Here is a 25675-nt window from a genome sequence, read left to right as displayed (position 1 = left end):
TGGATTGGATTGATTTAAAAATCAATCTTGTTTAACTGGGGTGCACCCACAATGCAGAGTCACCTCAATCACTTTAGGCATTGCTTATATCTATTAAGCTTAACTTGGTAAATTCCTATAAACAAAGGTTTCATCTAACTGATGTTACCAAATTAAGTTAAATCAATAAAGTGATGTTTAAGCTGATGCAAATATGTAATTACAGGTTTGCACCAGTTTAACTACGATTGATTTGTCACTGGCTGATGTTCCACTGGTGTTCTCTTCAGGGAGGGAAGTCACAGGATAGCAGTTACTTGTAAAAGCATCTCACTGAACACTTGAATTTCCTTCTTAATGTTATCAATGTGATTAATAATTGTGAATTACAATTAACAATATCAGATTAGTAATTTTAAGTATAACCCATGAAAACTGCAAAGCTTTTCCCTTTTGTTCAGATTCTAAAACCCAGCCAGATGTTTCCGATTAGGAAAGTTGTTCCATGCTGCTATTTACTCATTTTTTTCCCATGCTGTACATAATTACCTGCTGTTCTTACCTGTAATGAGTGTAAGGAGTGAGGTTTGGTACCTCCAGCATCTGAGCATCAGGTTCATTCTCCACCTCATGAAGAGTCACCCATTCCTCCTCATCACCCAGCACACCAACCTGTATAAGGCAAAGGCAATACAAGAAGGAATACAAAGTAGATTATATATATATATATGTAAATATATATACAAATAAATATATATAACCTTTTATACAATGTGCATCATCACAGCAGTGGAAGCACAAATGCTGTTAAATGCATTTTCCAGTTAATATTAATTTTTGTATGACTAGTTATTTGTAAAGAGAAAACCCAGCCAAGTTAGCCAAGTCTCCTTGTACCTGATGGGACTTCACTGGATCCTATGATAAGATCCATGCCAGAAAAAACACCATGAGAGCAATAATACCCTGTTCAATCTTCCTGCCACAATACAAAAGTATCAAGTAGTAATATAGGAGAATGAAAAATAGCCTTGATAATAACTCGCAGGAACTGATGCATACTAAGTAAGTCTCAATGGAGGCAAAATGCCATGGAAATGAAGACAGAGAAACAAGAACAAAGTCAAAGAACAAAAGTGTTTTAACCTCATCTGCTGCTTTGCACTTAGACCAGACTTTTCCACGAGCAACCCTTTGTATTAATTAATCACAACATGATGCCCAACATGGGCCCCCAGCCACGGCAGTGTTAGAAGGGACTAAACACTGATGAGAATTGAGCATTGCTTTCTATGCAGCTTTCTGGAGATTAAATGAAGATGAATCAGGATTTAAAAGGAAGCCAGCAGGGAATGAGAGGCCAGAGCCTGACCTGGAAGATGCAGCATGTGTGGGCAGGGCTGTGCCTGAGATCCATGAGAGGAGTGTGGAGAAGAGAAGGGGCTGGGCTTCACTTTGGAGATTTGCAGGTGCTGAAACCCAGGGGAGCTCAGGTAAACCCCCTGGAATAATTCCCCAGCACTGAGCACGTTCCTCTGGTGTTCCAGCCCTGCCAAGAAGGGTGGGTGTAGCCCAATTCCCTCACCCTGGTATCCACAATCAGCAGGCACCAGAAGGTTCCTGGGCAGCTCTTCCCTTCAGCATCTATTCACAGACTCAACATCCACAAAGACACCTCACCCTTTTTAACCTACTGACACTGTCTACTCCCACAGGCTGCTGTGGCAGCACATTCCAGAAGCTCACAACCCACTGTGTAAAGAGTTATTTCCTTTAATCTTTTTTAAACAGATCCCTTGCAAGTTCTGTGTATGAGATCCAGCCACAGACGCTGTCAAACACTCGACAGGCACCACAGCCCAAAGTACCTCGCATACCCCGAGTACTTCAAATAGAAAATTAGGTTTCATTCACTCTTTTCTTTTTTTTTTCCCCCTTCAGGAGAAGCAGCCTGATTTATTTATAGATGTTTTAGTTCCTTGCTCACCCAGGACTTGATGTGCTGCATATTTATGTTTGTGCATGAAGAAATGACACAAAGAAAATTAGGCCAGAGAAATAAGTTCTGCATTGCGCTGTGGAAAGAAGCCTCTCTGATCTTCCCAGCAGAACACTGATTCCATGGAGGATGGGGCTGAACAGGTCTTGATGGGCCTTTCACACTTGTTGGGGAATCAAGGTCACTGCCACACACTAAACAACATCTAAAATAGACAGTAGTGAAAATTATGGACCTTTTAAAATTCCCAGTCCTAACCAAGCTCCGGAAATTGTAGCGAAGCTGAAGGGAAACAAGTTGAGACAGGTGTGCAGGGTAAAACAGAACATCCCTCAACTGAACCTGGAGAACAAAGAGTTGATAAAGAGATTTAAAAGAAAAAAAACCAAACAAACAAAGGATGAGAGGGTTGATTTCAGTCAAGGAAACAGAGAACACATTTTATTAAATGAATTTTCTATTAATACTGTAGGAACTCTATAGTAAATGCTTATTTTTGCAAATCTTGCACTTAACAGCATCACCTCCAAATGCTGCAGTAATTGTATAGCAACAATCCACAGCTCTCTGGAGGCTGCAAATAATCTCCAGTGGTGACTTAGCTGTCTTTTTTGTATTCTAAGAGCAGTAAGATCTTTTTAAAATATTTCTTGCCTAACAAAATAATGAGGAAAAAAAAGGAAAAGGCCCACAGGTTGCAATTGCTGTGCAGAACAGGTAGGTCATTAATACACATTAAGGACCACATGGCCCAGCAGGGCTGACATTGACTCAGTGAGAGATTTTTTCTGCTGGGCTGCAAAGGTGGAAATATTAAGGATCTTTTTCTAGGCCCATGTTGCTCTGAAGAAGTTTCATTTATTTATTTTATATATATATATATATGCGTATTCTCAGAAACGAGCCTTAGAAGAAAACCTTCAGTGATGGACTTTATATTTTTAACTTCCCCAAAATTTATAGCAGATTCCAAGTTTCAGGCTATTGAAGGAAAAGGGAATTATTTTTGCTGAAACACTGTGATGTCAGATCAGAGGAAAAATATCAGTTTCAAGAATCAGAGTACAAAGGGATTCCCATGGGGCAGACAGAACCACGGGCAGTGGTTGGGATAAAAGAGTCCTTTGAGGGGCAGGAGAGCCCACTCTGAGCCGCTCTGCAGAACATCAAGTGAAGTTAAAGGCTTCTTTCTTGTAGCTGTTTTTTTGGGTAACAGTGTATGCACACTTCAGAGCAGGATGGTGTTTGTTGACAGATCACACACGCTCGTGGGTGCTTTGTTTTGGGAGGCAGATGAGGCACCAACTGCTTTTCTGTTACCATCAGCATAAAATCTCCTCGAGGAACACACTCTGCACCTTCCCAGTTCTCCGTGCCACGGGGCCACAGCCCCCAGGACTGCCACAATGAAAACCTCTCTGTCCCCCCAGACATCACAGAATGCTCCATAACCATCAGCCATCGCTGCTCAGCACATATTCATTGCCATCCCTTAGCTGCTCCCAAGGCAATACAGCCAATAAAAGGGCATATTCCTTTATTTTTGCAGAAATGAGACAGTGTAAAGCAATATTGGGAGTGATGTCAGAACCTTTTACTTCCCCATGTGTTAGTTTCTCCAGTTCTTAAAAGGAAAACGTTACATATTTTATAAAATGAGTCAATGTTTTCTGATGGAATGCACTGTGTGAGCGAAGTTGCAGAATTCTGCCATGAAAAAGAAAACCCAAAACATTAAAATTTGGCATGAAAAGATAATGTGTGTAAGACAGCAACGCCTCCAAACCTTCAGTTACTAAGTACTAACTGCAGGAAAGGAAAACACAATGTTTCTGTACATTACAGAGGTACCCTGTGTCCTACCATAGCTCAAGATGTGTCAGAGTTTTCGTTTTAGAGGTCCATAACTCACACATTTGAAATCGCTTTGGGAGAAATTCAGTTCAGGGCATGTCAGCCCGGGTACAATTTTTTTTCTCACTAAATCCTTACATCGATTCAGCCATTTTTGATTTAGAGATTGTCAAGGGCATAAAACTGTCAGAGTTTCAGACACTTTATTTACCAGCTCCAAAGTGAAAATGATACCCAGAGAATCACCTGGTGCAGTGGATGAATCCTATCTGGGTCACTGGCTTCACCCACAAAACCACACAAAGTCATGGGTAAAGCTGCAACTTCTTTCCCAACTCACAGCTTTAGGAGGCAGCACAGAGATAATACTTTAAAGGTTTTACCACTTTGAAACTCTGCTCCTGCTCACCATGACATTCATACAAAAATCTCTCTAAAAACAGCAGCAAGGCTTTAAGCAAAAACTCTCTATTATAGCCCATGCACTCATGGCTCCAGGAAATGTGTTAGCTCTTCAGGAACAGCTTTCAGCCCTTCTGCACGTCTTGTGCTGCCTTGCAAATAATGTTAATCACCAGGAAAACACACCTGACTGGGAAGAAGTTATCCCAGATTCTGTCATCACCTGGAAGCTGTGGACTGAGCACACACCAAGGCACAGCCAGGATGGGTTGAAAATGGGTGATCCTCAAGGTCCCTCCCAACCCAAACTATTCCATGATCAATTTATACACATTTTTCCTGACAAAACCCCAGGAAAAATCCAACACAAGAAAAACAAGAAACTGGATTGCAACTTCCAGAGTGTGCAAACATGAAACTTCATGAACACCAGCAGGGATTTGTAGTCATTCTTGGCTGAAAATTGCCAAAAAAAAAAAAGTCTGCAATATATGCTCTAACTGCATCTGAGAGGAGAGGATGTCTGGAAGGATTTACTGAAATTCTTTGTGGAGGAACATGTTACCTGTGAGTGTCAATGCCACAAGGCAGGGGGACCTCTGGTCCCTCTGAACAAGTGTCAGTGGAACTTTTATATTACATTTGAGCCTCTTCCCTTTAAATTATACTCTATGTAATAGAAAAAAAAATGTTACAAAATACTGTTTAAACAGCATTGGTACATTTTTGTAGTTCTCTGTTAGGAAATCCAGTTTCCTTCAGTCCTGAGTCTAGACAAAAAAGATGGAAAAGAAACAATCTAGTGATTTTTAAATATCCCTTCCAAAGTACAGAATGTACCTTCACTAGAAACACAGAAATGGGATTTTTAACGCTTGATATTTCAGTATGTACCAAGACTAAACTCTTAAAGACTTGATCTCCTCTCATGTTCATTGACATAATAGAGAATTAGTTCCACAGTGGCTCCCATGAATTTACACCCAGGCACAAAAAGCAGAAACCAAGGCCAGATGCACAAAATTTCACGTCAGCTGGAATTCCCAGCTGTGTTTCTCATCCAAATTGTTCATAAAGTATCAGACTTCAAAAATGGCTTTCAGCCAAACTGGAGCACTTGGAACATTTTCTAGATCTGCCCTCACCAAAGAAGCTTTCAGCCAAATAAAGGAACAAAGAAGAAAAACACGTTGGTGGCAGGTTGGCTGTATCTGTGAATACAAAACAGCTGAATTTCGCCTGTAAGGATTCAGACATTGAGACTGAAAGATAAATTCCCAGTAGAGATGGAGGAGAACAGTCAGAATTATCAGGGATGTCCAAAGCAAAGGTGTTGCCCAGCTCACAGAGGGGGAGGGACACAGACTAAGTGCCCAAATCACAGCGGAGTGTTTTATAGCTGAATGTCATCCTGTCCCTTGGCAATACCACCAGCTTTAAAATCACAGCATGCAAAACCACCCCTTAAGTGGCTTTTAATTTAATACCAAGGCATGAAACACTTAACACTGCTATTAGAAGCTGTACATGGGTGAGTGAATGAACGATCCAGGACAAAACCCCTCCCTCCATTTCAACATTGTACAACCACAGCTCTTCAATCCAACACAGTACTAAGGAACAATTATGGTTCTCCATGCTAAAATACAGATGTTGCAACATCAGCCTGCACCCCAGTATGGACAAATCCCAGCTGAGAACAGACCATATCGAAGGCAGAAATGGAGACTGGCAGCAAAAAACAATTTTGCAAAAGCTCTTTGAAAGGTGGGCAGGTCCAAGGCCGTTTGGATCCAAGTGGAGTCAGAGGCATTCCTGCCCTTCTCTCTGCTCCCAGTGCCATGTTCACACCCCCTCCCCTCACAATGACCTGATCACACACAGCCTGTGCAGAGTTGATCTGTCTGAAACTCATCTGTTCTTGGCTGGATCAAAGCTCGCAGCAGCTCCAGGTCTGATCCTGTGTCAGCACACACAGAAGGCAGGAGGAGGAAAAGCCTTGGTAAGCGGGATGGGGAGAGAGAACAGGAGCAGGACAATGAGAGCTCTGCTTTAGATTGGCTCAAAGTGCTGTGAAATTGCACTTTCAGAGAGAAAGAGTTTGAGAGGAGTTCTGGCAGAAAGGGGCTGTGAACAAAGGATTATATGCAGCTGTCATCCTGGAAACAGGATTTGCTATATCCTTGAGACTCACCAATTTCACTGCATACCTGAACTGATTTTCATTAATCAGGTGAGCAAAAGTTTTTATTTTTTCCTGAAATCCACTAGGAGCAATATTTCTTGTGCTGAAGCTGAGCAGTGAGGTGTGGTGCAGCAGAAACCTGAAGGGTTGCTGTGGTTAAAAGGACTGCCCAGATTCCACAAGGACTTGGCTGTGCTCCTCCCCCAAAAGGGGCAAATAATTCCTGATCTATGAGAACCAAAACCCCCTGGACTTTTCTAGTGATGCCTGAGATGTTGGTGAGGGTTTGTGAATAAGAAAGACCCTCCCTGCACACCAAGGACTGTTCAAACCACTGTTGGTACCCAGGGCTCTTCAAAGATGCAGATGAACTTCATGGTAATTATCACTACAGTTTTGAAGCATTCAAATTTGCTTCACTTCAGTAGCATTCTGCAACTCACTGAATTAACAAATTCCTAGTTATATCAATGTAGTGTTCCGGCAGGAAAATGCTCCTCAGAATGTGCTAAGCCACCATATTATTGGATTTTGGTGTTTAATTCTGTAATATGCCATAATGTGTATATAAATGGCACAAAATGTACCAACTTGCTCACAACAATCTCATTACCAAGTGAAGTGATTGTATCAACATGTCTAAGTGGTGATGGTGATTTAAGAAGTCCAACATTTGGTCTTAAAAACAGATTACAGTATTTATAAAGACCTGTGGGTGGAAAGGAAGAAGCAAAGCTCATCTGTCAGGAGAACAAATGAGGAATATATAACTCCTCCAAGGCATAATGACAGCAGAAAGAGGGATATTGTTTAAAGCTGATGGAGAAAAGAATTCATCCTATTCATATCTACAGGCCTGGATAGAAAACCTTGGTATATTCCATGACAAGATAGAAAAATACATTCAATCTCATGAATAATGGTGTCTTTACTGTTCAGTACAATTCTTCCTTCTTTCTGAATCTATGAGATAAGAATTCCAAACTTTTGAAAAGACACCTCACAGAACCTAAACACAAATTTCAAATTCTTTTCGAAACAGATGGATGGACTAAAGCTCTGCTGTGTATGCTGTTTATGGTGCACCTGGTGTTCTTCTGAATATAACGAAACTCTTTGTGAACTATTTAAAGGATAATATGTATACATATAAATATATCACATTTTTCTGGTGTTCTGAACAGAAGTCCCACCTTTTCTCCCTGGCTGACACAGACATTTCTGAACCTTCCCAGAACCCCTTGGGCAGCCACTCCAGGCCATTTATAGAGCAGCTCCCATCCAAAGTTAAACAAAAACTGAAATCCCAACAGGAATTCGTTAGACTCTTCTTAACCCCCCCAGAAACTTTATTAAGATAATTTTGTCAGGGACATACCTGGCCTTCCACTATCCACTTGGAGATGGAGGTTTTGCCATCGTATCCTGGGCGGAATTGAAGTGTGGCAGAGCGAGGGCTGATGTTGGAAATCACCAGGTTGGTTGGAGCACCTGGAAGTTCTGGAGAAACAGAAAAGCAAGTGAGAGGTAGAAACACACTTTTGTCTAGGAGCCAGTAACACAAGCTGACATTCAGTTTCAACATATAAAACCACAAGGAAATTGGCTCTATTTGCCCCAGCTGTGGTTATTTTTCTTTTCTTTTTGGCAGTTTTACACACAGCATTAGTATTTCTGCTCTCTGAGCATGCACCACATTCTTACAGATGGCATGAGAAAAGAAAGAGCCCACCTACAGAATTACAGGCACTACTTTAGAGAAGCTTCCCAATGAACAAACCCTGGTGGTCCTGGGGGAAAGGCACTTCCCAGCTCCAGGTCTGCCAAGCCACCTAATTCCACTGTTTCCCCAGAATGAAATTACAATAATTTTGATTTACTTCTTAGAGGACATACAACTACAACTGGGATAAAACTTAAAGTTTTGGATAGTGTATTTAGTATTGACCTATAATATCTGAGTTTTCCAGGGCACTTCTAACACCTGATTAAAGTAGATTATTTTTTTTTTTCAATTCCTGTAGCAAATAAAGGGTGACCTCCTACAAAGAAAAAAACTGAAGCCCAAATCAGATCTCTGTCTCCCATCAGTCAAAATTACGGTGGCATTTACATTTTTAATATCATCTGAATTAACAACAAAAGCCAGTCCAGGAAAGAGATTAAATATAGAGTGTTTAAAATAAATTCCCAATAGTTACCTGCACTTATTATAAGTGGAAATAACTATTATCATCAGTAATTATGTAGTGGAAGGTGTCTGTGCCCATGGCAGGGGGTTGGAACGAAATTATCCTTCGGGTCCCTTCCAACCAAAACCATTCTGTAATTTTATGATAATTCTGCACTCTCTGAAACTGCAACAGGCCAAAAAGGGCAGGGTTTTGGCATTTATTTCAGGTATGCACAAAGACCCAGTATTTCTTGGTTCTTACTTTACATTTGTGGGAACCACGATCGATAAACTAACCCTGCCCAAGTGGGATAATGCTGTTATCTGGCAGGCATCCTGCCATCAGATATCATGGCATTGATCCAGTCTGCAGCTTGTCACAATTACCTAGGATTAGGGAAAAGAAGGGCAAACATACTTTAGGACACACAGAAAAATTAAATAATCCTGGAGAAGGGAAAAATTGGATTCCCTCAGTGATGAGTAATAACTGCCCCACTTTGGAAAAATCTGCTTCTGTAACCTCTGTATTAAGTGAAACTGCTTATTTGAGGTATGAATTGGATGTTTAGTTTGTTTTTTACACTGGATGGGGAAGAGTGTAGACTTTTAAGGACAAAATACAAAAATGGTAAATGTACAGGTGCCCAAATGGTGACTCAGACAATGTGGGATAGAACTGCCTCCTGAAAAATATTTTTTCAGGCCACAACTTCACATTTTTGTAAATAAGATTTTAGGTTCACTCTACAAGTGAAACACTCATAGTTGACATAAGCTATATTACTTCCACATGGAAAATCTTTTTCCCTTTTATTATCACCCAAACTCTGTTTTTTCCCCCAAAGCAATACTTTGAATTGATTCAGGCTTCATTCTGATGTCACTTTATAAATGTCAAGAGATTCTGTATTGTATCCACTTTATTACTTTGTCCACTCCATTGTCATACCTCCAATTTTTTTTTTGTATCTGTATTAAACACCCTCAACTTCCTGGAAATTTCAAACTGCAAAATGTCTTCACATTAACATTTCAGTCTGCTCCAAAAATTAAATCCAAATTACGCGGCAAAGATCTCCAGTGCTTTACAAATAAAATAATTTTTATTACCGCCGAACCGAAGCAACCAGCGACCTTTGGAAGTCAGAAACACAAAGAACCAGCGTGTTTTGTTTTGTTTTGTTTCCTGCAGGCTGACCAACCTGGGGGCACTCCAGAAGAGATGGTGGAGGAGGTGACCCAGCCGCTGCCCTGGGCGGTCACGGCGGCCACCTCGATGGTGTAGGTGGTGAGGGAGGACAGCCCCGTGATCTTGTACTCCAGGGTGTTGTTGGACAGGCTGCGGGCCAGGCGGGACTCGTTCCTGCCATACACCTCCCAGGAGATCTGGTACCCTGCAAAACACATCACCCACAGCTCAGGGCTTCTCCAGTAACACAGAGAATTCCCCCGTCTGCTTGCAGGCAGTAGCACATCCTTGTTCCTTATTCCTTTTTACCACCTTTTATAAACAGAAAAAAACCCTCCTTCAAGTAAACACTGGATAAAGTACACAAGTATTTTTAAAATATTGTTATTTCTAATAAACAATTGATGCAGGTACCCCACAGAGCATTATCTCCCTGTCAGGTGGACATAGGGTCTCAACTGTCTTTTTTTTCTATGCTTGGTATGAAATGGCCTGGAAACCTGGAAATAACCTGACAGAAAGGCGGACTTTTGTTCTGTGAACTCTACCAAAAACACTGTAAAAAACACTGGAAAAAACACAACATCCACTGGAATAGCTAATTGAAAATCTCTGTGTGCTTAGTAGGGCTTTCTCCCTTTGCAGGCTGAAGTAACCTTCAGCGCTGCCTGTCTAGAAATACTTAGAAATCTGACAAGAACAATCAGGCAGGAACATTGTGGGAATCTTCTAGGAACTGAAAAACCTCTACTCCCCACCGCTTGTTCCTTGCAGAAATCCTTCAGCAGGGTGAATCATTATCCTTTCTTTCAAAACCATCTTGGAGCCAATGCATTGTCCAAAGCTGCACCTGCCCTGACCTCCATATTATTCTTCTATCATAACCAGGCTTTCCTTTTTATCACTTTGATAAGCACTTGCCTTCCAAGAACTTTTGAAACTTTCCACTGTCTGATTTGCTCAATTTTACCTCCAAATCTGCTTGTCCTCCTCCTGCCCAGTCCCACTTTATTCTCATTTGAACCCATGTGAACCTCGCTGTGCCAGTCCCCGGAGAGCATGTCTGAAAAGTTTGCTTGATTGCTGCTTTCTTTGTGATTTGACTCAGAGGGTGAAAAAAAAAAATACACATAGCTCTTGAATGCCTGTGAAATTGAAGTGAGTGAAAAGGACTAACAGAAAGGAATCCCACTGAGTGAACCATGCACAAGGCAAACTGGCTAGAGAAACTCCCTACTGGGTTCCTGTTCCCATCATCTAAGATGAGGAATTCAGACCAGTTGGAGGGCTTAAAGGTTTTTTTTTAAATTCTTTAAAAATAAAAAGACATGATAAGCTGATTAACATACATGAACTGACGTAGTAAAATCCCTCATGGTATTAATCAGCAAGAAAGCATCATCTCTTGAGCCAAAAGCACAGTGAGAGAAATACTTCTGTGAGAGTCTGAGAGGTGTGAGACGTTCTCCATCCTCTCTTGTGAGCTGCCATCAATGACAGGGATTCATCTTAACCTGATTTTGCATTAAAATGAGCTCAGTGTGCTCACACAGTCACTAATTACGTTTCAGGTGAGAGGGCAGTGATAAAGGGAAGTGATGCTCCAACAATTCCATCTACACCACAAATGCTCCTCTGACTTTGCACTGCAGAGGGGAAGGGGAAAAACTCCTGAATGCTCATCTGGAACTGGTTTTAAACAAGTGTCTGAGTGGGAATTAATTAACTCAGTAATTTACCGATGTCTTAGAAACACTGTGGTGTTTTGATGCTCTCTGAAAAGGCTTAAGAATCACTTGCCAGACCAGAGCTGAAGTAGCACAGACAGGACTATAATCTGTAGGAAGATTTTGGACAAAGCTTAAGGGCTCTGTTGCCTGAATTAACAGAAGATGAGCAGAAAGGTGGGGGCTGACTGTCCCCTGCATTTGATGCTCACTGAAGAGGCACGAAGGAGTGCAAACAGAAGGACCATCACAAACACCCTTTCCTTTCAATAGCTGTGGGTGCAGCCTGTTCCAGACAATAAATAACCGGAGGAAGATAAGCAGGGGACTTTTAATGCTCCCTCTATCCATTTGTTGCTTACGGACAATAGAAAGTGTCACTCAGCATGCACCAGGCAATCTTCAGTGATTGAGATATCTCCTCTCCCATCTGGATAAGCTTAGGTTATACATCAAATGTTGGTGATTATTCTTTGGACATTTTATCTCTTCTCCCTTGTGACCACAGGATGAGACCCAGCTTTCCCGCCCATTAAGCACACAGTCCCTATGTATTAATTTTCTTAAAAAAAAAAAAGGAAAAAAAGAGAAAATAAAGTTCACCAAGAAAAGTATCCTGAGTTCCCATGTAAACTGAAAAAAAAGGCAAAGAGGAAGTATTTACTGTTGGGGACTTCAGTCCTCTATGAATAGTTAAATTCCAGTCATATAAAAGATGAGAACAGAAAATCTGTACATACACAGTGAGCAGACACAAAGCCAAACACAATCAGGCATAACAAAAACAGATGAAAGGAAAAAGTGCTGAAAGAAAGGAACAACAAGCACTGCACCCCCAAGCAGCACTTCAGCCACACTGGGTGGCAGATAGGCAGAACTCTGGGCCATGTGGCTGGTTGAGAACACACTCCCCGTGTTACAGATGTGATCCCTGCCAGAAACTCGTGTGGGAAGGATTTTCCAGAGGGTTTCCCCTGGCTTTGGGGTGAGCAAGGACAGGGAAGGTGCCACAGATCCTTCCCTCATGCTTTGGCACTCCACAAAACTCTGCCTAACGGGAACTAATGACCACAGGAGTTTCAGAAATAATTTTCTGTTGATGTGGAGTAAATTCTCTACGCGAGAGCACTACACCCAATCACAAACTGTCCATCCACATCCAGATCCTCATAAATCAATGTTTGCTGAGGGAACGAGGAAGATACTGAGATTTACAGCAAGAGTAATGGGCAATTTCCCAGAGCAGGTTGGCTGCTGGGCACCCCCTCCGTGCTTCCCTCCTCCCAGCGCCCGTGCAGGGAACACGAAGGTCCAGTAAAGACATCAATGAGCAGAAATGATGAATAATTGCCTCCCTGAGCACTCAGATCTCCAAGCAGCCCTCTCTAAAGCTTTGAGGTGCTGAGGGCATGAACAATTTTGCTGTTCTTCTATCCCAAATGCAATTTGCATCATTAAAGTTTCTTTTTCCTTATAGACTCTGCCGGGCATTTTCACACTGGCATTTTGTCCTGAATAAGAGAACGTCTTCAGTTAATTCCTTGTGAAACAATTTACCTCAAATATAACCCACAACCATCATTTGGCTCCATCCGGCTTCAACCCATTCTGGGAGGGGGCAGTTTGTTTTTAGCAAAGTAATTCTGCAACACCAAGCACAGAGCTGCTACCTGCTGCTTAATGAGGATCAGTATTACATCATCCTGCATGGAGGTACCTGAATTTAAGCACTTGGGCTTGAAAGACTTTGGCCATCCTCACTGAATCAATACTGCTCTGCTTTCAGGAGTCATTAGTTTCTATTCTCAAACCACTTAAATCAGTGCAGATTTCAGGCAGGTTTCCATGGTGGAGAGGCAGAAGATGATCTGCATGAGGACTCTTCAAACAGCTTGGAGCACCCAGCTACAAATGGTGCATGTCACAGATACACAGAGGAAAACACTGACAAGTGAAACCCTATCAAAATAATTACACCTGTCAAAGTTAAAATGCTTCAGGAAATTAGACTGATATAGCATTTCAGTGGTCAAGAGTCAAAAAATCTGCGTTTTTTAAATCCTAAGGCACATTTTTAAAAAAATGGTAACACAATTTTAAAGAAAATTAAACATTTTAACACTCAAAAATCAAAATATTTTGATCTACATGAAATGATTTTCTCCCTTCCCAACTACCTCCAGAAATTTAAAAACTGGAAGCTTTTCTGTGCTTCAAAACCTTGAAAACCTTTGTTAAATGGAATGTCCTGAGCAGCTGTAACAGTTTCCCATCTGAAAACAATATTGCCTCTGTTGATAAGAACTAGAGGGTTTCTCAAGTATTTATACCTTCCTGTATGAAAAATAATGAAGTTGCTGCCGTTGTACCTACACTGGCATACAGTAAATAGATAAATAGCTTGTCAAATGGCAGACTCATCAAAGGGAAACAAGAGAGTTCTGAACCCTTGTGATGGTTTATAACAGATTAAGTAACGACATGCAAATTCCGTCACGCAGCCCACAGCCAGACCACTTGATCACAGAGGAAGGATTCTGCTGATTTCAGGCTTGGTTTTGATTGCAAACCTCAGCAATGCCAACCCAGACTTTGCAGCTGTGAACTCTGTGTACAGACCCCCCACTCTTGGGGCAAAGGCCAAGCGCGCTCTCACAAATTTCCAAAAATTTAGTAAAGCAGGTGGAGGTCACGGAGGATTTAACAAGACCAGACACTCTGTGGGGAGCTGATTTCTAACACAAACTGCTTTTCCAGTAAGCACAATCATGAGCTGCCAGTAATTGGAGCTGTACTTTGTGTAACACTCCCTGGTGACATCTCAATTACCCAGAGGAGGGACCAGGAAACCAGCAATAGCCCAAATTCTCCCTAAATGCTCCACCACACAGTTTTTCACTGCAACAACACATTCCACCCCACACACACTGAATTAGAAAAAAAAAAAAAAAGAAGAAATAAAAGCAGAGATAGCAGCTGATACCTGTGATGATGCCATTTTTCTCTACAGGTTCTTGCCAGCTGACCTTGAGTGAGGTGTCCAGAATCTCAGTGAAACTCAGGTGTCCCACAGCTCCTGGCTCTGGCAAATCAGAAAAGGCAAGCTGTTAATAGGTGAACCCCACTTAACTGGGACCAGATTCACATGGCAGGGTTAGGGATGGAGAAATATGTCCCTGAGCCAGGGAAAGGGAGGCTGCAAACCCCAGTGAGAGAAGAATGCAAGGTGGGAAGAAACACTCTGGCTATCATCGTGTCAGTTATTTCACCCAGTCATCATCCCAAGTGTGTGGAGATCTAACAGAATTGCTGCTTTCCCTCAAGGATACCTGTGAGGTGTTTACCTGCCCTGTTTTGTGCAGTAACATCCACCAGCAATCTCCTCACCTGGAAAGAGCCTTTTCCCTATGCAAGGTCACAGCAAGGACAGAGTCACGAGCCACTGCTTGGATAAATTCCCTCAAAACAACCCCAAAAATGTCCAGCATAATGGCAACTGTCTTCTGTAAAATGAATACAAGTGTGTGAAACTTTTTAAAGGGTTTTTATGATGTAGCTCAAGAGCTCTTAAAAATTTCAGCTCCCCAGTGTGCAATGAAAGAGCATAAAATGGAATGACTGTCAAGAATATGCCATCCTCCCTCAATTTTGATCTTCAAGAAAGACAACCTGACTGATTTTTGATCCAAATGCTGTTCTGTCCTCAATCGATGTACTGGAAAAAGGAGGTTTTTGTTCACTTTATATTCACTGTGCTTCTGTCATTGGATGCCTGCCCGAGTATCCTCCAGCTCCACTGACATCAGTTGGCAATTTCTTGTCTGCAATTTCATGTTTTGTTTCCTCTTCAGTTTAGTCCAGCCTCTCATTCCCCTCCAGCTATGACAAAAAAAGCCCAAACCCTGCCAGTGGGTCAGCTACAACCCGATTTGCAATTCTGCAGTCCCATGGAGGTAAATTTCCAAATCAACTCTGCAATACCCAGTAGTCAAAGCACCACAGAAGAACTGCTGATCCCATAGTGATCCCAGGAATGCCCAACAAGAGCATGGGATTATCACTGGGACCATGGAGCTGCAGGCATGGAAACCACACACACTCACAAAGCTTTGCTCCAATCAGCCCCTGCAGTTACAGTCCAATTTTAAAGTCATCAGGAAACACAGGTGCAGGTGACTGCAGGCCAGGACATGACGCTTCTGACTGGACATCAGGTTTTGTCTGACCTACAGCTTGTTGGCAAACAGATCCCTGTTTTCCTAAAGGATTGCCTAACTTTGCTACCCAGACAGAAAATGATCACCTGCAAACATGAATGACAGGCCTTTCAAACCTTTTTTCCCACCACATAAATCCTGAAGCAACTCAGCTTCAAGGAGTTCTCTTCCAAGATGCATTACACCATCCTGCACGGAGCTTCTCCGTCACTGTGAAAACCCTGGGAAGCAATTCTACAGGATTAATAAAGAGATAAATCAATCCTGCTCATCTCTCCTGCTGAGGCTCCTTGCAGCATGTAGCTGGACACACCAAGAAATGTCTCAGGTTATCTAGGAAATACAAGTCTGGCTCTCTCCTGGTTTGTTTCCTGATGGAATTCTCTTGTGTTTTAAGTGGCACGTGATCCCAAGGTTTCCCTGAGACAGCCTCAATGACGCAGGGACTCTGCCCCTGCTCCCACTTTGTGGTTTTAGGTTTAAGGTTCATTTCTGCAGCTTTTCCTTCAGCAGAAATATTAACAGTCTCTTTCCTCTTCCCAGCTGATTATTTTTTGTGACATCCAAGGAGTTTTGTATCTTTGGTTTCTTACCCTTCTGCACTCACTGAGATCAGCCACGGGGTTCTACTGTGCTGACAGATGAACTGAAACACATTTACAGATCATCACTGGCTAAAGCTTTTTTTTCCTTAGGAAAATGGGCAGAAAAGCTGATGATGCACAGAGGAACCTAATGCACGTTTTTCATTCCACCACACCTTTTGCTTTCATCCCAGACACACAAGTTGGAGTTCAGATTAGTGACTCACACAGATTTCTGGTCCTTAAATTCCTACCTCTGGCAACCTGTTCTAGTACATAGAGGAGAGTAACCACACCAGGAAAAATCCATGGGAAAGTAATTTTCTCCAGGTTCCTTCAAAATTATCTCGTGAAAAATTGGATTAGCACTTTGAGCCTCACTCCTGTGAATGTTAATGATGATCGGTTTCTTCTTTACGGGAACACTGACTAACCCAAAAGATCCTTATTAAGGCAGAGCAGTATTTCTAAAAACAATATCTTAATGGATGAATTAGACACCTTTTATTCTGCTTTAAACCTGCAAATGTGCAGCAGTGTTTATGATGCTCCCAAAGCACCGGCCAGAGCCAAGATCACTGTGGACACAGTCGGCTGTGAGGGCCACTGTAATTTATCAGCATCAGACACACACTGCACTTGTTAGGCCCAAATATGTCTTGAGAAAACAACTTCAAGGGGCCACAGAGACCAAACCTTTTTCTGATGCAGGAAATAATTTATATGCTAAACCATCCAGTTCATTTTATTTCATCCTGCCTCCAGTTTTTCAGGATGCAATATACTGCCTTGATGTGATCCCGCTTCTTTCACACAAACACTTGCAATATAATATAGATACAGAGATTTTCAATTTATTGAGTAACAGCAGGAAACAATCATAAATTAATTGTTGACCTCCAGAGGAGGTTCCAACGCTCAGGTCCTAAGAAGATCAATTCATATTTATTTGGGTGCCTGAACATGGATATAAGAGCATAAGGATTCACAGACATAATGCATTGTGTGTTAGCTGAACCAGACTACCAAGCTCTTAGCTAATAATCAACATAAAAAAATTCATCCAGGTTTAGTCCATAATAAAACAAAAAAAATCAAATATTTGCCACAGGCTGAAAGAACACCCATGGAAAACTGGCTGAGGTCTTCATCTGACATGAGGTCACATGAGAAGAGACTGCAGAGTGGCTGTGAACCCCAGGTGAAATTTTAAGCAGAGAGATTTAAGAATTTGGGTACTCACTGTCTTCCAGGGTGCGCAGGAGCTGGGGAGGGCTGCGAGGGCCGTCCCCTGGGGTGGTGAAGCACAGCACTGAGGTGTAGTAGGGGGTGAATTTCTTCAGGTTGGTGATGCAGCCACTGTGAACACCGTGGAAATCCGGAGCGATGGTGACCACGGTCACACTCTCTGGAGCATCCACTGGCCACGCCAGGAGCTGGGAAATTTAAACATGGATGAGCTCTCATTAGAAGTTGTGTCTATTTGGAATCAAAGTGGGTTTGGCTGCCAAAACCATCTTAATCTGATTGCAAAGAACCAAGCAATGCTGTTAAATGATGTCAGCTCTGATGCTGAACAGATGGATGCAGTGCTGTGACACTGGAGGGATGTCTGTAACACTCACTGCTGATGGGGATACACCAGCATTGCAATTCTCCATGGCTGCTACTGAGCAATTCCAAAATTATGGCAAATCATTATTCAGATGACATGAGCCTTTAGTCTCATCAGCCTGGCCAGTCTCTGCTGCTGAAGCAAGCTGAAGGAAGAAAAGTACTTTCAGTGCTACTCTGTCATAAATCCTTCATCTTATTTTCTTTAAAGATCCCACAGTCTGGGGAGGTTATTTGGATCAGAAGGAGGGAGATGGGGACACACACAGCCTCCTCCTCCTGCCACAGCTCTCCCAGCACCCCAGTGAGCAGCCCTGCCTCACAGGCTGGGAGCATTACAAGCTCAGTGGACTGGGGACGTCCACACCGTGAATGATTCAAGCGGCTCTGGAACTACAGAAAGAATAGAAAATGGTTGTAAAGATGATTACTACAATTTTCAACACCTGAGTCCAAAAAGTTAGAATCCTGAAGACGTTTTCATGCATTTAAAATAGGGTTCTTGTCAGAGGAGCTCAGTCTTCCAGGTTTCATTCATCTCAGAGGATGTTCTGGGCGATCAATATCTCTGGGAGTGCAATACCTCATGTGTAGGTACCTAAATGAGGACTTAAAAAATTCATTTTTGGCAAATGACTTTGAAATTCTGGAACAATTTTTGAAATCGCCTTAAAGGCTTAAGGGTCTAAAACTTGAATGTGTTTATGAAATTTTTATTTTGTCCAAAAATCCTTATCATGTGGCTTACAGGAGAATGTTAAAATTCTGGGCCTGACTCAGCATCTGTGTAAATCAAGCTCCTTGTATTGATTTCAGGCTCATAAACACGAATAGATACCTGAAATTAATAAGCCATCTTTGACACATTTAGCCAATGGCTAGAGTCTCTGATAACCACAAAGCACAGTTAGGGGACTATTAGGAGTAATTTTGTTAGGAGTATTTCATATTTGAGAAGGTGCACTTTACAACTTATTGAAGTGCAAATAAATTTCAAAGAAAAGATAAAAATGTATAATGGCTGAAGAGGACAGTAAGTTTTATTTTCTTTTCTAAATCACCTCTGTGGATTGCAATTGGCATTTATAACTTTGGAGGACTGAACTCTTGAGTGCATTTCATTGCATGTTCGTGAGGAAACGTGTGCAGAAAATACAGGCAAACAATTTTGTCAGTTAAAGGAAAAAATGGGTTTAATCCTTAAGAAAGGCAAAATAAGTCATACACAAAGCTAGTCTGTTGAAATAAGTGACAGAAATATTTCACACAGTCTTTGTACTGCAATTCCGAGCCCCTGGGAGAAACAGGATGGCAAAGCTGTGGCAATCTACTGCAATCAAAGAAATCTGAATTTGGATAATTTCAGAAGTTGTCATTGGCCACTGACAGATACAAATGACAATTTTACTTCTTTTATAGCATTGTTGAAGAAATGAGAACATAAATGAAAGGTAGCTATGCAATGAGATGAAGGATCTTAGGCTGAAACTCTGAATACAACAGAGAATAAAAATCCGAAATAAGACTTTTGCAAACGTGGGCTCACTGTGCTTGGACTTACACCTTAAAATTACAGTGCACTGCAGTCCACTGAACCCCAAAAGTGCTTTTATTCTCCAGAGTCTGAACAGAAGCCAAGTGCTATTTCTACGCTGGAGTTTCAGGGTATTGTGCTGCAGCTCTGTCAGTCCCTGAGCCTTGAGAGCTGATTCTATCCCTGCCAGAAGCAGATACACACATCTCCATGTTTTTACATTTACTTCTTCAGCAGTGAGATTCTCAAACCACTGCTGGTCTACATGAGAAATACACTGCTTTGGGAAGAAATACCAAAATTCCCATGCATATCTGTCTGTCTTAGTTTCTCTGAGACATTCCTAGAGAAGGATCAAGTCTTCTGAAACCTCTCAAATCCATGTACAATCCCTTAATTCACATCTTGTCTTTTGAATAAAACATCCTCCTCAAATCACTCCATGTCCCTTCACCCAACACTCACATCAACCTTGCTCCTCCCTGCTCATAATCCACACCTGTCTACTCTTTTCCTGCTCTGAGATTCTTGTTCTCTTTAGGGAAGTTTTTAAACCCTTCATTTATTATGCTGAATCACTGATGGAGGTTCTATTAAGTGAGAACAAACCTCCCCACCCAGTTCCTCAGCAAACCCTCCACTGGTCAGAGGTGTTGTCAAGCACTCTCTGCTCTGTGCACTCCAACAGATATTGCCTGATTAATAAATTCTACATTCTCACATCTCCCAGATCAGCACAGTGGGAAAATTAAGGCAAATATTTAGTGTGATGCCTTGGTTCCCAGTGAAGTGAAGGGTGATTCTGCATTAGCATAAACAGAAACTTCAAGGTTGGTTTTCAGTCCACAATGACATGTCTCCTGAGGTGACTTTCCAAACTGACATAGAATTGCTTTCTGGCTCTGGAAACTCTCCAGGAAAATGACAAAAGTATGAGGACTTCTAGGCCATGACACATTCCCTTTTCAGAACTTACACAGATTGCAAATATTAAAATCATGGAATGGTTTGAGTTGGAAGGGACTTGAAGATCATCCAGTTCCAACCTCTGCCATGAGCAGGGACACCTGCCACTATCCCAGGCTACTCCAAGCCCTGTTAGGAGCAGCATCTGCTCACCTTCCTCTTAATTCTACCCATGCAAGATACTCCTAAAAGCACAGAGTCACTTTGAAGATTCATATATCATAAGGTTAAAATTCTGGTTTACACCAGGACTGTTAGTGCAGACATTACTGGAAGTGTGTACTCACCTTGTATCCTTGGTTTATGCCGTTGATGAACTGCTGGGGTGGAGGGTTCCAGAGGAACTGGATGGTTGTGGAATTCACAGCTTCAACCTGCACGTTCTGAGGTGGAGCTGTGGGCACTGCTCCCAGGCAGCAGAGAGGGAACAAAACAGAGCAGAGAGAGAATGAGGGGAAAAAAGAGAATAATGAACACAGAACCCGCTGAGTGTCACTCGCAAGCCACAGAGTAATAACAACCTTGAGAGAGGGATGAACTTCCCCTGAAACAGCAGCGATTTGGGAAGCTGGGTAATTGGGTTAATTTCTCATCCTGTATTGGAGATTCCTTCAAGGGGAGGAGAAGAAATGGTTTCTGCAGCTTATTATCCTGCAGAGGAGTTTCTCAGAAAGACTTGAGGCAGGAGCCACGTAAGGATAGGTGAGCACAGCTTTTTCAGTCATCCATGAGTGCACAGAGAATGAAGAGATTCTGAGAGAAATTTACTGAGTCCTTTAATGCTGCTCAATTTCCCAGATCAGACAAGAAAACATGGAGTTTGCACAATTAAGGTTCTAATTGTGAATTATAATCTGGCAACAGCATCTGTTTATTACTTACTGCTGCTTAAAGAATTAGGACCAGTCATATCACACGAAGTAAAGATTTTTTCTTGGGAATTGGGAGTTGTTCTCATTTTATCTTGATATGATATGCATTCATGTATATTGAATTGATTATATATATCCTGAGCCAATACATCCTCTAATCTACTAAAAGTTGCATAAACATTTTATGCCAAGGATTTAATTAGACACATGTTTTCTCAATACAAAAGAAAGCATGGAATATAACTGCATGCTGCCTTCAAACAACAAAAAACAGCACTTAAATATTTCACTGCTTAATAAAATGTCTCATTCCAAGCAATTTCTTCAACTTACTGCTTTAAGACATCATTTCTATTGTTCTCAGAGGGAAAAATATTAACAGACAGACCTATTTTTCTGAAATTATCAAGCTTATAGTAATTTTAGGAAGAAAACTGCTATCTGAGTACAAAAAAATGGACTAAGACACTTTATATCCTATAAAATAAGCTTAATAATGCTTCAAAAATATCACTATTGACAGCCATGTGAATTTGTATTCTATGAAAGAGGAACTATCCACAAGTGGTTTTGAAGCCTGGAAGACTTTGTTCCTTCTGCTTCCAAGGGAAAGTTTCTACCAAAGCCCAATGATCTGTGCTTCTAAGGAGCATCCACGATCCCCACTGAGAAATGGTGGCTTCCTCCACACTTTTCAAAAGCAGGGCAGAAGCTTTTAAAGTTCCAAACTACTTTTCAGAAGATGAGTCTTTGTGTGGAGAAGAAATGAAGAAAAGAAGTTAAAAAATGCAAAACTGCCTCTTTTCCCACCAAAAGTTACTATTTGCTTGGAAGAGACGTGGAGGGGCATTATTCTTAACTAGTGCAGACACCACAGTAAGACAGGACAGTGCACACTCACCAGAGGATGTGCACAGCCCAGAAACATCAACACAGAAAAATGGAGAAATCCTCAAGGTTGTCAGGTTTGAAATGACAAGAACATTCACTCCCATGCCCTCGGCCACTAAAATTCCCTGAAGATTCTGCCATGGCTCCACAACTTCAGTCTGCATTCTTTTTTTAACCTTGGTAGCTGCACATTAGTCAGAACTTTCTTGCCCTCATTTAAAACTTGATGTCACAATTTATGAACTATGCATAATTATTGAGTTCTGGAAGCAGAGTTTATCTGATAGTACCCTAAATTTTCATTAGAATCAGGGCCCTACTTCCTGCCATGTATCATAATTCCCTGTGTGCTTTTGGAAGGTTATACTATTATCTGAATGACCTGTAGACATCATAAAGTTTTTGTAGTTAAGAGATTCACGAAATCATCCTGAAATACAGTCATAAATATTAAAGTCACTCTGCAGTCATAATGAGTTGCTTTGGCTACAGTCCCCCACTAAATGCATTTTTTCTTATTCATGTTCTTGATGAAACTGTTTATCATGAGAGCCACAAGATATATTTGAATCTGCTTTTGTGTGCAATACCTCCGATAATTAATGGTTAACATGCATAAAATTTTTTAAAGTCAAAATTCTTACTTTCCTGCATATTTAGATATTGTAACTGCCAGAGATTCGTTATTGCAGAAGAAAATTGTGTTACAGGTCCTCCTGTTAGTTTGTTATCAGAAATTCACCAGGATATCACTGATAGATTAATCTCCTGTCAGGAAGGCTAAATCAGCTGAGCATCACCAAGCTCCAAGTTTTCATTTGTGGTCCTCACCTCACAGTCCTCAAAAAATGCTCAGGCAAACACTTGAGGACAGATTTATTACAGTTTCGTAGTAAAAGTATCCCTTCCACTAGGAATGTGGATTACCAAATGCATTAGTTATTTCTTTTTAAAAGGGAAAATATATTTTGTTCATTAGGAGACAATTTTCTGAAACAAGAATATATGATCATAGCAGAGAAAATACCTGCTGTAATACGAAAAATGGAAAAAATTATGAACAGAAAACATAAAACCTTCAGAATGTTGGAAATCATGATTTATATCACAATTCCTCCTTGGATATCTTTACTGAAAAATCAACATCTGCATCTCAATTAATGCATTTAAAAGATGGAAAGAACATGGCTCATCTGATATGCATAAGCTTAATTATACTGTAGAAGACATAATGTAATACATTTTTATATTTTTAATCAGTAAAATATTGGCATTATAATCTCAAATTTACTTCAAAGTGCCAGTATAAAATTCTCCTTTTATGTCCTGATATTAAAGACTTCCTTGGGTATCTGAGCAGTTCTGCATTTTAAAAAGAAAAGAAGTTTGAGGGAAGCTAAATCAGAAGTGACCTTCTGGTCACTTCAAAACTCAAATACTTTTCCAAGATCATGGAGAGTAACTTCATGAAGATGTGGCTGTCTTTTTTTTCTAAATTAGAAAAAGGATTTTCTAATTTAGTGGAAAATATCTGTTCTCTTCCTACAAATTTGTTGTCAAGCTGTACAGAAGCTGCCAATGTCAAACAGGTGTTTCAAGAGTAATCCCCAAGTATTTACACTCCCAGCTTTTAAACTTGTACTTCATCATGTCTGCAAGTATTCCAAAGGCATCTCACACTGGAGATCCATCTGGGAGTCATCTCAGAGCTGCAGATCAAATTGGTCAGACACAACCAACTGTTACTTTCCTCCTGATGAAGTTCATGCGCTTGGAAATCTACGGAGAGCTCAGCCCCCGGGACTGCGGGTTAATGTACAGCATTCCAAGCAGAAAAGGTCATGGAAGCACTCTAGATAAAAACCATTAAAAGGGTTTCACTGACAAGATAATTGAGAGGAGACAAGGCACTGAGGTTAAGCATGTGTACATGGAATTATTCTGTCTCTGGCCATGTGCAAACAGCATGTAAATCCCACCAAGTTTCTGAACGCCGGACTCCTGCTTCTAAATATAGATCTTCAACACAGGCTTGGAAAAAAGGCTCCTCTGGAGCTCCTGACCTTCCAGGTGGCAGCTTGCCTGTCTCAGGCAGGCTTGTGGAACTCAGGCTTTCCTCTAGGTGAGGATTTGGTTGCTCTTCTAAGCACCAGCTTGAGGTGCTGAGCTGTGCATCCCCTGGGAGCGGTGGGATGTGCAGACCTGTAATTCCTCCTGGGAAGCCTCTTCCCTCTGCTCCCTGCTGCTGTTCTGGGCACCCAGTGGGTGTGCAGGAAAAGTGGTCCCTGTAACTTGACACATCTGAAAATGTGAATTCTGGAGTTCAGCAGTGGGAGATTTGGCACTAATTGATCCATATATGGATTTCTTGAGCTGGGAAATGCCTCCTTCCCTTCCTGCATGTCTCTCACACAGAAAGATTTTATTTCTTTATTAAGAGCTGGGGGCCAGGGGCCTCTCTGAGACAACTGCTATTTTCACCACCTTGTGAAATAATTTATAGATAAAATAAAAGCAATAGATGGCAAATGACATCTAAGCAAGATAAAACCCCAGCCACTACAACTATAACCTGATTCTGCACAGGAGCAGCTGGGCCCAAAACAGCCATAGCTGCTCCAAGGCTATTGGGAGACTCCCCAAAGAAAATTGTATTTTTGCTAAAACTAGGAAAAGTATCTTTTCAATGAGGTAAAGTGAATGGTTGAAGAGGACACTCTGCAGTGAAGGATTCCTTTTTCAAGATTATTTCCTACATAAAGCAGGAGGTTTCAGTTAACTGGCTTTCCTCTGCCTCTTCTATCTCAGTCAAATACATTTCTCTGATGCATCTCTTAGTGCCTGAGGAAGAAGCTGCTTTGGACCTGGCTGAACAGACTCCTCTTGTTTTTATCCTTTCCACACCATCAAGATTCACTACTCTGGTGACTTTTATTCAGGAAGAGCTTTTGCTCAGACCTTCTTGGCCTGGCAAGGTGTCCATGCATGGCAAAGAAGGGAAACTAAAACAGCATTCAAGTACACATTGAGATCTGTGACCTCTGGGACATAATATCTTTGGCTTTTGAGATATGCATCAAAAGAAAGACATGGCACTAAAAGCATAAACAGAAGTGGTTAATGCTAATGGAGAGGCTAATGGAAGCAATGTCTCTACTTGTAAACCTTGCCCTGCCTAAATCTAAGGCATGGTGGGAGTTTTCCAGAGAGAGAAGCTCAGAGATATTCACAGTGGTGAGATAAAAGGGACAGACCCAAAGTAAGGGGTGGAAGCTGCTGCTTTATCAAATCAGCCTGCAGAAAAAGCAAACATGACCAACAGCACAGAGCAGAGACAACAGTGTCACCACAGAAAGATGTTTATACCTTCACAAAGCTATTCTTACATGAAAAGGTATTGGGAAACTTCAGGTTTTCATACGGCAATGAGAAGTCCTGCAGGACACTGCTTATATAAGTAAAATTGCCCTATGCAGAGGGCTGGCA

At 41.4% G+C, this 25675-nt stretch overlaps 1 protein-coding gene across 5 annotated transcripts in view; it reads right to left on the bottom strand.

The window, feature by feature from the left end:
* The window catches only part of SDK1 (sidekick cell adhesion molecule 1), a 382780-nt gene that overhangs the window by 85965 nt on the left and 271140 nt on the right, over positions 1 to 25675 (bottom strand). For all 5 annotated transcript variants that reach the window (XM_088063904.1, XM_014252723.2, XM_088063906.1 and 2 more), the window contains 6 exons: positions 20714 to 20829; positions 17556 to 17748; positions 14495 to 14593; positions 9798 to 9989; positions 7798 to 7919; positions 542 to 651 (listed from right to left, as the gene is read on the bottom strand). In XM_088063904.1, coding sequence (XP_087920030.1) covers positions 542 to 651; positions 7798 to 7919; positions 9798 to 9989; positions 14495 to 14593; positions 17556 to 17748; positions 20714 to 20829 — 832 coding nt within the window. The remainder of the gene's footprint in view (positions 1 to 541; positions 652 to 7797; positions 7920 to 9797; positions 9990 to 14494; positions 14594 to 17555; positions 17749 to 20713; positions 20830 to 25675) is intronic.

Source organism: Pseudopodoces humilis, chromosome 18 (assembly GCF_049639895.1).
Source record: "Pseudopodoces humilis isolate 2021_Gansu_Grassland_sample_001 chromosome 18, ASM4963989v1, whole genome shotgun sequence".
NCBI classification, from domain to species: domain Eukaryota; kingdom Metazoa; phylum Chordata; class Aves; order Passeriformes; family Paridae; genus Pseudopodoces; species Pseudopodoces humilis.
Note: the sequence above shows the minus strand (reverse complement) of the source record. Positions and strands in the feature narration are given on the sequence as shown.